The sequence below is a fragment of the Diabrotica undecimpunctata genome, chromosome 2 (genome assembly GCF_040954645.1).
Source record: "Diabrotica undecimpunctata isolate CICGRU chromosome 2, icDiaUnde3, whole genome shotgun sequence".
NCBI classification, from domain to species: domain Eukaryota; kingdom Metazoa; phylum Arthropoda; class Insecta; order Coleoptera; family Chrysomelidae; genus Diabrotica; species Diabrotica undecimpunctata.
The window spans coordinates 71,141,196-71,156,764 of record NC_092804.1 but is presented as its reverse complement, the minus strand read 5'-3'; the positions used below and the strand labels follow the sequence as shown (position 1 = coordinate 71,156,764).

Sequence of the window (15,569 nt, the reverse complement as noted above, 5' to 3'; positions counted from 1 at the left end):
GTAGATATTGCCAGATTAGTACGATATGCTTACCCAACAGCTCCCGAAGACATGATGGAAAAATTGGCCGTTCAAACGTTTATTGATGGTCTTCGTGATCATGAAATGCAGAGAACACTACGATTAGCTCGTCACAAGACGCTGGTTGATGTCTTATCCGCCGCCCTCGAATACGAGTCAGCTACGCAGGCCTCTGGCGGGTACAGTAAAGTTAGGACTGTAAAAGAGGAAGGAGATGAAGATAAACTTGACCAGTTCGTTAATATGATAAAAAGCATGACATACAAGAAAACGAAGACCATCAGATGCTGGAATTGTGGCGAAATAGGACACGTACGAAGCTCCTGTAAGCACCCTAGATACGACGCAAATCAAGAAACTCACCATCAGGAAAACTAGAACGGGTCAGCCTTAGGGGGGCAGCCTCGACCCAGAACTTTTCCAAAGACCCTCTCATACTAATAGCTTCTTTGAAATGTCGTGAAGATAGTGTATATGTAGATGGAGAAATAAATGGTAAAAGACATACGTTGTTGGTGGATACCGGAGCGACCAGAACCATTATACGTCCAACAGTTATAAACAGCCGTAAGAAACTGTTACCAACGAGGTTGCGACTTCGGACCGCTACAGGTGAAAAAGCCAACATTCGTGGAGAAATCCAGGTACAATTGGGAATTGGAGCAGAAAAGTTCGTCCATACTGTTATAGTTGCTGACATCGAAGAGGATGTTATATTAGGAATGGACGTAATGAATATACATGGATTCCAATTGGATTTTAAGAATAAGGTAATCAAAGTTGGCAACGAGGAGGTATTTCTTCATCCACATAATGACAACACTGTGCAAGCAGCCATTACAGAAGATACAGTCGTGCCTGCGAGAAGCGAAACGATCATGGTAGCGCGACTACAGGGAATTGTAGACGAAGGGAGACCTGTTATGATGGAGTCTTGGAACCACGACGATGAGGTTGGCCGTGGAATCATAATTGGAAAGGAATTGGTGACTTCGGCTAAAGAAATTCCTGTGAGACTTATCAATGTCAACGACTACCCAGTGACCATAAAGAAAGAGACAAAAGTAGGAACTTGTGTACCTGTGACATCCATAATCCGTCAGGCGACAACATCTGATAATTCCAACGACAAATTCGACCAAATGGTTGCAGTTGCAGGACAGTCTCTAAATCAGATGGAGAAAAGGAAATTAAGGGAATTTCTTTGGCAGTATCGTGATATTTTCGTAACGAAAGGAGGAAAGACGGGAAGAACTACCGTTGTTAAGCATAAAATTGATACTGGTAATGCTAAGCCAATTCGTCAAACAGCTCGACGATTACCACAGGCGAAGAGAGAGGAAGCTGAAACGATTGTTCAGGAAATGAAGAAAGACGGGGTGATAGAACCTTCTACGAGTCCATGGGTCTCTCCGGTGGTCCTGGTTAAGAAGAAAGACGGAACGACGAGGTTCTGTGTGGATTACCGTTTGCTGAACAACGTTACCAAGAAAGATAGTTATCCTCTGCCTCGGATCGATGACACATTGGGTACATTGGCTGGAAGTAAATTGTTTTCTACTTTAGATTTGAAGTCTGGATACTGGCAGGTAGAAATGGACCCAGTCGATAAAGAAAAGACAGCCTTCACCACAGGATCTGGATTGTGGCAATTCAACGTTATGCCATTTGGACTTTGTAATGCTCCTGCGACATTTGAGAGGCTTATGGAAAATGTGTTGAGAGGGTTATCTTGGAAAACATGCCTGGTTTATTTAGATGACATAATCGTCTTGGGGGAGACATTCGAAGATCATTTGAGGAATTTAGAAAACGCACCAGGGTTGGCATCCGTCTTTCGAAGGAAGTTTGGTCGAGTTGCAGAACTTCAATGCCAAGTGCCAGCTCCCGGTAAAACCTTGAAACTCCAAGATGCATCACGTTACCTTTTCTACCTGGTAACAAAAGACACTGCCCGTGACCAACCTACCTACCGAGATGTATGGGAAGCCTTACTTCAATTGAGAGAGCACGTACTGGAGTCCGACGAGCAAAAGTTAGCCATGCCAAAGTTGGAGTGCCGCCAATTAAATTGGAGGGTTATCCGAAATATGGTGGAAGAGATCTTTAAAGACACCGAAGTCCAGGTGTTAGTCTGTTGCAATCCGCATAGTTACTGTGCGGAGAGAAAACCGTCCCTTGTCATTTTTATACAACTGGAAGTTGTAAAAGAGGGTCCAGTTGCCGATACCAGCTTACCGTTCCGGTTCCAGTCCCGACAAGGTTCCAGGAGGAACAATCTTTTAAGAGGGGGCAATGTTACGATAAATTCTGACCCAAAACCGTAAATATATTTATTACTAATATTTTCATTCATTCACGTATTTTTTAGGTAATGCCTACCTGACACACGATGGGTCCCCCTTTGTAATAAAAACAACAATTCGAACCTTCTGGAGACAAGCCGATTTAACCATACCGGTTTTGAGAACAACTCGCCGCTCTGTCTAGTCGACGAGAAGGCCGTAGACGTTTCTAGTCTAACAGTAGTGAATATATAACAGGACTTTTTGGAGAATAGAGAACAGTTAATTCTGAAGACGCGCTCGTGATATTTATTGTTACGCTCGCCTTTTAATAAATTATGTATTTTTAGTGATAAATAAATTAATATCAGTTATTGTGCTTTTTAATAAATTACGATAAGAACCCTTCGATAAAGACATTATAAATTAAAGACATAACAATTAATAAATTCACAACAATATGTTTAAAACGTACTACTATCTTTCTAGTTTACGCCGAGTAAAGGCATTTGTGTTTTGTTTCATCAGAAATCTTCGTAAAAAGCAAGCTGAATTGCTTATTGTTCAAGACTTAAAAAGTCTCTCGTTTCCTCGTATATTGGAATCGTTGCCATCCGGTATTGCCAATCCGGATAATCAGTTTGATATTTCGAATTTATTTCCAGAGAAAATTATTCACCGTGCGAAAGTTAGCGGTATGTTGAGGAATGCTACCATTCCTTATGCTCAAAAGCATCATTTTTTCTTTTCTTCGGACAATCTAGTTGTTTTAAAGATGTTTAAAACACACTTACAGTTGGGCCATGTAGGGCCCCAAGGTACGTCCAATTGTAGACATCATTTCGGACTTAGCTGTTGCACATTTTATAATGTTGAAAGTCCCATCCATCATTGTGTTACCTGTTCGAGATTTCTTTTTATTGTCATAGATTATGGGATATATTTTTTGCTTAAAGCTTGCGTAGCTTTATTTGTTTATGTATTTGCGCCACGTTATAAAAATAACGGTTTTAATGTTTGGAGAGTTAAGACATTTTCTTTTGACATTGTACGAATTCTTTAAAGTACAAAGAATTCTTAGAAGTCGCACCACTTTTGTTTTTCGTTCGTTTCAAAATTGCCTTATTATGTATAGAAAGCATTGTTTATTGAATAGCATAAATGTTCGTATTTTATCTATTCTCTTTATTTCTTCATCGCAATTTTGATTTATTCTAATTGACTAAGTCTACTACTCCACTCTACTCAACCTGAGATATAATTTGCTAATTGCTTTTCAAATTATCATAATTATCTTTTATGGATAAAGCTTATGGAAGAATATAGTTTCTTCATTTTACATTTTTGTCGTGATTATGTCTGTCTAGGTAGATTGCTAATATCTAGGGACAGTGTTATAATTCATACGATATTTCTTTTGCCTTTGCTGCTTATTCGTTTTGAATATTTTAGTGGCCATTCGGGCTACAAATATTCTATTTATTTGTCCTTAACTTGGATGTAGTTGCGGAGAACCATTTCCTTGGGTTTGTTAACCAGGATATTTGTCTTCTCCCATTTCCTTGCTTTTCGAGAACTATTAGAAGGTTATTTGTAGTATTTGTATTGAGTGCCGTCTCTCATCATGTGTCCGAGACATTCTGATTGTTGCCTTCTAATTATTTACATCACTTTTCTTTCTTTCCTCGTTCTTTTTCATACGGTCCCGTTGGTTAACTGGTCCGTTCATAATATCCTGAGGATTCGCTTGTATCGCCACATCTCGATGGCTTAAAGTTCATGTGTTGTATCCTAGGATAATAGAGGAATGCACTTCCTATAAGAGAGGAAATCTGTTTTATGTATAGTACTGAGAATTGTATAATTGTAGTGATGTATATTTAGTATGTAGTTATGTATTTCTATTCTATTATCGTTTGTTGTATAAGATTATTGTGGTATGTATAAGTTATTGTTCTTTGTGCTCTTTTGTAAATGTATAGCTTTGTAGGATTGTAAGTGTGGCGTTCGTTTCGTAACCGAAGAAGTGTTTACGGATTCCTAATTTGTACAGTGCGTCGGGAGTACAAAGTACAGTTATGTTTTATTGGCACGTATGCCAACGCGGGGAGAATGTTGCAGTTTCGCAACTGTTAATAAACATTTATTAAATATTAAGACTTTTCTGGTAGTTTTGATTCTCCCCGTATATCAAGATTTCATGTACAAGGGTGCATCTGGGTTGAAAACTACATGCTACGAGACGGGCAATCTGCAAAATGACACAGATGTGTATTCGAGATAAGCGATGCATCTACACAATCGGAGTCGAGTTTTATCTCTCAAACCACACACATGTGTGTGCGTTTGGGTTAAGAGTACCTTAAGACACTTGCCAGCGGTCCTTTGACCGAGGAAGTCGGTTTGATGCAGAAAAGTTGCATTAGAAATTTTGTGGTTCCTGTTATTCGTCGGTGAAGACATATTTTTTGCGGTGGCCGGAGTGCCATCTTCTCATTGGGTAAGGAACAATACCATAATTTTGTTGCTGCATGGGCTAAGTACGTTTATTTGGTGCCCAATTATTACATATTGTGTCGCGATGTTGAACTTTTGAACTTTATTCAGAACATTAAACGTTGTCAATTGGACATTTTGCTTTTGTTTTGTGTAATATTTACTCTATTCTTATTTTTTGTAATATGTCATTCCCGATTATAATTTGAATTGAGTTTAAATATTTGTATTTGAATATATAATTTGAGTTGAGTTTGATATAATTCATATATGATATTTTTGATTGCATTTTGTGTAACTGTATTAACAAGGTTTATTCATTTTATTACGAATTAAGTATATTATAATATGTGCGTATATTTTTCACTCTTTCACGTTTAATATCAATTTTTTTATATGACATATATATTCATATTTTTATTTCTTTTTTGTATAATATTATTTCTATCTATGGTTTGTTTATGGTTCTCTTTTTGTGTGTCGTTACGTATTGATTAATATTTAAGTTTGTACTACATATATTCTTCTTCTTTTAAGTAATATATTCTTCCTTATTTATAGTTGTATATTGGGTTATGTGTATTTATGTTTAATTTCACCTTCTTGTTTAAAATAGAGTTTTATACAGTCCACTGGTTTTCATTTCTTTTCTTTATTTGAATATACATACCCAATCCGAAAGGGGGAAACCAGCGAGTTCTAGATTGAACAGAATATCTTCTCTCCCCCTTCAGGATGACCAAAATTGTTATATTGAGGTCATCGTATGTGCAGAACGCAACACCCCATACACTAGAAAGGTATCAAAACTACCTTGAAAATGCAAACACAATAGATGAGAATTTAACAGCTAGCGAGCAATAGGATATATGTAGAAGAACAATTAAAAAAGCGACAGATGACGTCCTAGGACCAGAAGAACCCACTCCACGCAACGGTTGGTTCGATCATGAATGTGAAGATATCACTAAAAAAATTATGCATATATACTTATGCAACAAAAAAACACGAGATAAGGAGATAAGGAGAAAAACGGGCTTAAGAAAACCAAATTATGCAAGAGCTTTAATTACTAAAGGGAAGAAATGAAACTAGAAAGATCTATACCATTCTAAACAAGACAAGAAAAGAAGATGTGTAGGGAGAAAAATGGACATATAGTTAGTACCAGTAACGCAGTACAAAGCAGATGGCTAAGCACTTTCACAGAACTACTTGGTACCGAAGTGGAAAAAGATGTTTCACCCCAAAGATCAGAAATCCTACGTAGAACCTTCTTAAATATTGAAAGTGAGAGACGCAATCAGACACCTCAACAATAATAAGTCTCTAGGAGTGGACTGCATCCCTGCAGAGCTTATCAAACATGAAGATAACAGCATTATGCACCAAATTCGCAGTCAAATAGTGAAAAACTGGGAAGAAAAACAAATGCCAGAGGAATGGTGTACTGGAATCATATGTCCACTGCACAAAAAGGGAGATTTGTTGGAATGTAAAAATTATAGGGGTGTAACTCTTCTGAACACTATACAAAATATTCTACACCCCGTACTGCCGTTTAAGTACGTACAAGGAAGAACTCCTTGGTGAATATCGGAGCGGTTTTAGGCCAGGTAGGTCAATAATTGACCAGACTTATATACTACGTCAAATCTTGGAAAAAACGAATGAATTTTACATTGATACGTATCATGCTGACGTGTCTTCTTTTTAATATAGCATTAGAAAAGACTAAGAGATGCTGAGTTACACACCAGGGACACAATCTTTAGGTAAACGAATATTATGACTTACGCTGACGATTTGAATTTGATTGCACGCACCACGCGAGGAATTAAAGAGATGGTTTACAACTACTTTACGGCTGCACAAAATATGGGCCTTAAAATAAATAAGGAAAAAAGCAAAATGTTGGCGTCGATGCCAAATAACAAAGATAGAACTAGAAACGCCAAAGAAAATATTAGTATAGACCACTATAATTTTGAGGTAGTAAATAAGTTTACCTATCTGGGTTTTCTCATAACAAGCGATAATGACACATCTACAGAAGTAAAACGAAGGTACTGATTGCGAACAAATGTTATTTTGGAGTAAATAAGCAGTTAAAAAAAATAGAAATTTAAGCAACAAAACCAAACCAACAATTTATAGAACACTCGTCCTACCAGTGCTGACGGACCATCACCAAAACAGACGCAAATCGTCTGTTCGTCTTTGAAAGAAAAATAAACATCCAGACGAACCCCATTAGCAGCACCAGTAGGAAATAGGATTAGAGGTAGGCCAAGACTGAGATGGAGTGGTGGTATGGACGAGGACGCGAGGAAGATCGGCGCAACAAACTCTCAACGGTTGAAAATAGACTGGGGAAGGTGGAAACTCAAGTAGGGCTGTAGCACCACTGATGCTAATGATGTATTGATGTTAATGTCTATCCCTATTAAAATACATCTTGTTCCTCAGTAAAAATAGTTCCCTCCTATACACCTTAGCATTTGATAATTAATAACTCAACATCTTACATATATCTAATATCAAATTTCTCAGGTACTACATGTAGATTAAAAACATTGAGACGTTGAGCGCAATAGTGGCCCAACCCACAAATTTTCAGAATTTCACTTTTCAGCAGAAACAGCCTATAAATATTGCGAAGTTTAAAACACAATAACAGCCCAACCCTAATTTAGTTCCCCAGCCGAGAGATGTCAGTGTACTTCACTTTTGCATTTATATCATTTAGATAATTCATAGTGCACAAACAGTCCAAGCCACTTTGGGCCACTTTTGCATTTGGATTTAATCTGTGATTCACAATTTGTTGTATTTGGAAGTTTACGGTGTTTAAGTGCGGCAATCAGTGAGGCCTTTTTCGTGTCAAGTTTACTTAGAATGGTTTCTAACGATCAATATTACTCAGGTAATTACTGAATACCTAAATGTGAAAGGAGATGTTGAAAAAAATTTGAACCAGGAGAATATTTTTGTTGTAAAAAAAGTCATCTTAACTTTTCAAATGCACTCCGCGAAACTATATTTAAAAAATTTTATGCTTTAGAATCTCACAATTTACAAACAGTCCTACATTTTTGGACAAGTACCAGTTATTGCAAAAGAGCGTTCGTATTGCACATTTAATATCAATAAAGATCGGTTGCCTGTAAAGTCGGTTTTACGGGCGAAGATTTTACGTGACAACGTCTTTTTCTCGGTAGAATATTTATTGATATGAATATTATTAAATTGCACAATAGGAACAAGGAATTGAATGAAAATAAGAATTGCACAAATTTTAACTATAGAAATATATTTTGTTACTAAAACTACTGTTACTAAAAATACTAAAACATTGTACATGTAAACTTAAACTTAACTAATTTCTATTTGAGTGATTTTGTTGAGGATAGGACGATGATAGGAGAAATATGAAATGAAAGGAAGTGTTTCCGCTGTAATGTGTCTTGAACGCCAAGAACGCTCGAGAAAGACAGAGACACAAGCACGGAAGCACGCACCGATTCTCTCTCTCGTTCGGTGACTCACTGTAACAGACGTGAGCGGGCGTTACACTTTTTCATGAATGACTCCGAGCCACAACCTAATTTAAGACGTTGTCACGTCAAAAAGAAAAATACAAGACACTACTTCTTATCAGAAGAAAATTGACAAGAGCATAAGGCTTGCAAGCAGTTTTTTTAAATTGCATTGGGGGTTTCTGAGGAATAATAACTCGGGCACTTGCATCAAAAAAATTAAGAACCCCTTTGTTTTATTGCTGTGGTAAAGCAACGTTGGTAAATAAAACTTCTGCTTTGAAAAATGACGAAGTAAAAGATTTCATCAGCGAGTTTCCGGTTAATGAATCTTATTATTCTAGATAAAAAACCACGAATCGAAAGTATTAGGCTCCAAACATTGACATTACAAAAATGTACAATTTGTATAAGGCAGAAGTACTAAATTCCGTGTTCTATGTTCGTTTTTCGTCAAATTTTCGATGGAGACCTCAATTTATCCTTTCAAGCATCAGTATCAGATAATTGCCGCAAATGCGATGGCTTTGAAATTAAAATTAATGCAGCTAAGGCTAATGGTGAAAAATGTCAGACAAATAATGTGGAAAAAGAAATGCCCAGAGAAAGACTGAAGCCGTAGGAACCATTTGACTTAATAAAAACATTGGCGACGCCAGTTATTTCCACAGGTGTGATAGCACTGATAATAGAATATTAATTCCGAAAACGTTCTGTGATGTAACCCGAAAGGGTCCTTTTAAATAAATAAACCATTTTATAAAAAAAATTTTAATTAAATTTTTATAGCATATTATCTTCCGTCGGGCGTATGTATGGCTGCGCTGTAAAAGTAGTACGTTTTATTTGAAACGATCGCATTGAGAGTCATCAGGACGTGGCATATTATCATACACGTTGCGTTTCCAGCACGTAGAGTTTAGTTTCCGAAAAATATAATTTAAATGGTTTTAAATATGAACAACTCACACTGTCCGGAACGTATCATATCAGACACCTAACGTTTCCGTTCAGTATATTCGAAAACAATATTTTACTGATGTCGACGGCTACGTAACGAGTCGTAACCGATTGGTACGGATAATGCGATTTAGAGGTCCGTCGTTTTCCCCTCGTTGTTTATTTAGGTATTTGTTTGATTTTGATACAGAGTATTTAAAAAAATAATTTTCGAGGCTATTTTGTCATTTATGCATGTGTTTTTATTGCATTGTGACAATTAATCACGGAAGTGATAAACAATTAGGACTTTTGTACAGAAGTGATACATCTTCTTTTTAAAAATACTTTTTGGTTTGATATGTATGGTTTCGTTAAATGTAGTATTTTGTTTTTTAACTGAAGGTGTAATTAAATTTAAAACATATTCAACTGAATCCTATTCATTCCAAAATATCCATAATATTTTTCATCGTCATCAATTAATTCTTTGTATAAAGTCCAGTATTCACCTTTCTTCTTCCTTTCTCTTAGCATTGGATGTACTTCAAACCTTCTTTTTACTGCAGTTTTTCTTTCTTCACCGTTAAGTAGAAGAGCAATTGCACATAATTTTTGTCGAGAAAAGCGAGATCATATCCTCACCGAACCAAACTGAAACGTTCTATGTATGATGCGCAATGTGAACGCGCAGTCCGATTGCTGGACTGGAAACGCTACGTGCCGGAAACGATACATGCATGATAATATGCCGCGACCCATAGACTGAAGATGGTTTTAAAGAACTGGTTTACTGGAACAAGGTAATCAACTTTTATTTATGACTCCACTTGTCAGGCCCTACTGACTGCATCGACCTCTAAGTTTATTTAGATAATATATATATATATATATATATATATATATATATATATATATATATATATATATATATATATATATATATATATATATATATATAGCGATAGAGAAAGCAGAGAGAAACTTACTGACTGTACAAAATCAAAAATCTCTTACCGGTCATGGATATCGGAGACCACTAAGTTCTAAAGTGTTAAAAAGAAAAGAATATTTAAAAAAAACTTAATTTTTACTTCGAGTGTAATATTATTATTAGAAAATCTTTATTAACCGAAATATATTCATAAAATTGGAATTTCGTTAATATAGTTTATTTCCCAGTGACAAAAACTAATTGATATTTGTGTTAGTTTCAAATTTTGATCAGTTCTGTTTGTTTTTAATACCCTATCATCGGTTTTCGATTTCGAAAATTGACAGCTAATATTCAAAAGAGTTTATAAAAGGAGTGTATAGCTATGTGTATATATTATGCTTTATTAATTTGGATCGTAACTCACAAACGAAGTCGTTTATTTACTCAAAAATGTTAAATTCATCATAAACGCTAAATATTTATCTTTCTCTGAAATAATCCAAATAATATTTTTGAAAAATAAGTTAAAACGTGCTGATTCATGCATAGTAACAAACAATTTTAACAGTTGTCAATTTAGTTTAGTAGGTATTTATGATCCAAAACTGCGAATGAAGACTGATGAAAAACATTACTTTCATTATCTGAAGTTAATTGAACAATTCAATAAAACAAAAATATGAAATACTTATGACCGAATGACCAAAGCTGGGAAGAATAAAAATAAAATCCTCCATGGAGAGACAAAATGTCATATATAAAGTAATACTCCACTCATCAGAGACGAAAATGCCTTTGAACCACTAAAAATTTTTATTACTTTTACCCCCGGGCTTTCTCCTAAAACCCCACACACAGAGAGGAGAAAACGGAAAAAAATTAATTTACCAAGAATGTACGCACTAGAAAAAAATGTTTCAAAAAAAAATGTAGCTGAGATAATTTTGAACAAAAACGTTTATTAGTATTTTTTGAGTAGAATAAACCGTTCTTTTAGAAACAACGATTAACACGATCGGCGATTTTGAATGTCAGTTACGAGCGCGAAATCAATTTAAAATAAAATTTGTATCAATTCGACCGTAAAAATTCAATATCTTTTGATCAGAGTGTCCTATCAACAAAAATGTTATAAAAATTACTTAAAAAAGCTGCACCCTTTACCTTTAAAACACAGTTGTTTGATTTTTGTCGATAGGACAATCTGATCAAAAGATATCGATTTTTTACTGTCCTGTTGAGACAAATTTTATTTAACATTGATTTCGCGCGCCGAACTGACATTTAAAACCGCAGATCGCTTCAAGTGTTATTTCTAATAGAACGGTGCATTCTACGCAAAAAGTGCCAACAAACATTTTAGTTCAAAATTATCTCAGTTACATTTTTTATTTGAAACATTTTTTTCTATAGCGAACAGATTCTTTGTAAATCATTTTTTTGCGTTTTCATCCACCTACGAGGGGAGTTTTAGGGGGAAGCCTAGGGGCTAAAACGGTAAACTTTTTATAAAATAATTTTTATTTTAAAAATACCATGAGATGATAAATATCCAAGACCCTGTATAGGTTAAAAATGTATGAATATAATGTTTTATTTGTAATAAGTGTTTTCGGAGAACAGTGGATTTAAAACAGTGAATAGTTTCTAAGAACAATTCTTATATAGAAAAACAATTCGGGATTATTTAGAAAGTAAGAAAGCATTGTTTAAAATTTTACAAATAGTTATACATGGTTTTGTAGCAGATAAGAATTCAAAATTAATGTTAGATATAGAATGGGTTGTATATAATTTTCTTCGAAGGTAATGCTATAAACAGATGTTATCATTTACAAAGAGACATTTGCCTGTAGCAAAACAAAAGAAAGCTTAGTCGATATCATATCCTGTTAATTGGGAGAAAAACCAATTACAGTAAACACGCTTGATTTCTTGAAATTTAAAATTAGGAAAATTTGAAGTTTGGTAGTGGGATGAATCTGTATGAATGAATGTTGATTGGCTAGAAAGTACTAGGGGAAGAGAATAGGACAGTCGACTTGAAAATTAAATTCAATTTGGAAATTTGAATCATTGTGTTTTTAAGATCGAGAACGAGAAGTCCACTTTAAGAACAGTGTGTGGAATCATTATTGTGTTTTTAACAGCCAGAACAAAGTCCAGTTTGAGAACAGTGTGTGAAAAACAAGTATAAGTTTTTGTGTGTGAGTTTAAGTTGGTGAACGATTGAAGCAACTAGTTTACGCAGTGAATATTAATAACCGACAACAATTAATTGATAGAATTATACATTGTTGTAATACTATTAGAAACGATCCACAGAGTATCCGTAATTCAATACGTCAATTAACAATTCGGCAACAAAAATGTGTACAGGCTGCAGGGTTCCGTTTCGAAAATCTATTTTGAATTATTTTTATTTTGTTACCATTATTGTATCTTTTCCAGTTCTAATTTATGGGTTTATCATAACTATGTACATATTTTTAGTTTTTTTTTTTAAATTGTTCTTCGTTATTGTTAGTAGTTACTGTTTTTTGTTGTGCAGTGACTCAGTTTATCATTTCAATTAAAATGTTTGAAATTTATAACATTTGTTTAAATTAATACCTTATAATTTGATACTTCATTATGGTTGTTCTATTTTTGGTAAGATTTGATCGTTCACTAAAACTTTAATAAAAGTGCGACAACATTGTCGCATATGTCGTTTTCATTGGCTATTTATGTAGTTTGAAAATCACTTATTGCATTTTAAAAAAAATTTATACAGGGTGTAATATTTAATACGAATCCCTTATTTAATACGAATTTTTCCAAAGCCAGTCCTGGAATTTTTTAGTTTAGCTAATACCAGTCGAATGCTTGATAGTAGTGTACTGTATCATGGAAAAATTAAAAAAATCAAATGAGCCATATAAACACTACAGTAAAATGAAATAAATGGTCAATTACACAAATCACCCTGTTAATTAATAAAGAAGAGGAGTTGACATTTTTTAGTGGCCACATGATATGCTCCCTGAGGGACTCTACATATGGTAGAAGTATGTAAAGTTCCTCATGACTCACCCTGTATATATATATATTTTCTTTAGAGAGCTTTTTTTAGAGAGAAACTTATTACTCTGCAGAGTTATAAGTATTTAATTAAGGGATAAAAAGTTGTATTTATTGGCAAAACGTCTTTTAGCATTTTGATAAAAGGATTGGGATTTAAATACGAAAAGAACAATAGTCGAAGGACATAAGTTGAGCGCACTAGTGTTGCCGCTTTAAGAGCTAAGTTCCTTCGTAAATATATGGATAGAGACCTTGTTTTTTTGGAGGAAACATGGATTTATTCAAAGGGAAATAAAACAAGTGTACGTAAACCAGAATAGTATGATGGTAAATGTTTTATAATTTGATATAAGGTTGAAGCTCGAATAAATGAATTTTAATCAAATAAAAGGTAGATATCAAGCACAGTTTTTAGTGAATCTTGCCCAAGTACTTTCGCTCCTAGAGCATCTTCAGGGGCATTTCGTCAAAATTAGGCTATCCAACAATATATGGAGAATGTCATAAACATTAAATGATACATTAACACAACACGACACAAAGGACAAACAGTTTAAAAATTATTAAAAATCGACGAAGCTACATATTGGGTGGCATCAGGAGAGAGAATCATTCTCGAGTTTTAAAAAAAGTAAAATTTGTGAAAAGTTGTGTTTTGTGTTTGTGAAAAGATGTCCTACTGTGGTAGTAGGCAAAAGAAGTTGAAGAAATAGATGACATACTGTAAGTAAAAAACAGATGTATAGTTTATATTCGACCAAGTCGATCAATTGAGATATCCTTGTGTCTGAAGAGAAGGAGTTGTCCCTGCGGTTAAAAGTTTGAGTGAGGAGTTGATTAAAGATTAATGCAATTGAAGAATTGTTTTATCGAAAACGATATGCAGAGGAGAGAGCAGGCGTATTTGGAGAAACTGGGAAGTACGAGCGAGGTGAATAAGGAGAATAAGGTGGAGGCAGCCGTTTTGAAGACAAAATGTTAGTTTTGTTATTTCGTTAACAGAGACTAACAACCACGACCATATATTTAGATTAGAGTTATTTGGTTTTAATCGTTTGTTTTTCTTAATTGAAAATTAAAGTAAATATAACATGTTTGAGTCACTAGTAAAAAAGTAAACGAAAGAATAAAATAAGAGGTATTTGATTTGGATATAAGTTTATTAAATTTTTTATTAATAATTTTGGATGTATGATTTGATGGATGCTTGATTTTTTCATTATTCCGATTATGGTGCATGGTATGTTTTTTATTTGATGTTCTAAAATTATAATATTTGATTTATTTTGAAAATATATAACGCTTGCTTTATAATTTCATAGTTTTTTTCTGTAAAGTTATTTTTATTGTTATTATTTTCCTATTGCCTACTCTTTCCTAAAGGCAACTATAAAAAATACTTTGAAGCCACGTTTTTTTTTGTTAAATAGTAAAAGAGCCGTGAGATATCGTATTAAAATATATTTGTTTTGTCAAGGTAAGCTTAAGTAGATAATATCTAATAAATTGTAAAAACATGCATTTGAGCAAATCATAACAATATATAGTAATAATATAACATATTGCCCCTTAACTCAACTATAAATTAAAAACATAAAATAATTTTAAGTGTTAAATAAACTCACGTCAATGCCTAGAACGAAAATAGTTATCAACATATACACATCCATCTTCAGATATAACACTACCCGTAAAACTTTTAACGAAACACATCTGCTCGACCCAAATACCACCACAAATCTGAAAAATCAAATACAACTGGCGGAAAATTGGTTATTGCCGAAAAACAACGGAAAAACGGAATTAACTCAGGAAACCCGTTGATCTCTTCAACATAAATGCAGCTTGTACTGTTCGTTTAGTCAGATATAAAGAATGTTAACGTATGTAAGGATCTGGATTGGAGAGGCTTCATACAAATATTTATGTTAGGTATAGGTAATGTATTAGTGCTAGCTATAGATAGTTATACGTACTTATCGACTAGTCGACGGAAAATGTATTGAAATAAGTGTAATGATATACTTATCAAAATAATTAAAGGCCTGATTTACATGTTTAAGACCAAGACCGCACAGGAAAAAATAATAATACAGGAACTCGATGAATAGTAGAATATAGAAGAACTTGAAGACTATAATGGTTTTGTCATGTGTAAAAATAGATAATGGGTAATAGGTTTGTGGCTAATATTAATACATGGTGCACAAAAAACCAAGTATTTGAAAATATCTATCTTCCAAATATAAATTTCTGTATATTATGGCAATTCAAAATCGGGGTTAT

General features: G+C 34.1%; 1 protein-coding gene across 1 annotated transcript in view; it reads right to left on the bottom strand.

The window, feature by feature from the left end:
* The window catches only part of LOC140434673 (uncharacterized), a 66,328-nt gene extending 51,187 nt beyond the window's left edge, over positions 1-15,141 (bottom strand). The window contains exon 1 of the mRNA XM_072523094.1: positions 14,909-15,141. Coding sequence (XP_072379195.1) covers positions 14,909-14,953 — 45 coding nt within the window. The 5' untranslated portion in view covers positions 14,954-15,141. The remainder of the gene's footprint in view (positions 1-14,908) is intronic.
* Positions 15,142-15,569: the final 428 nt, after the last annotated feature.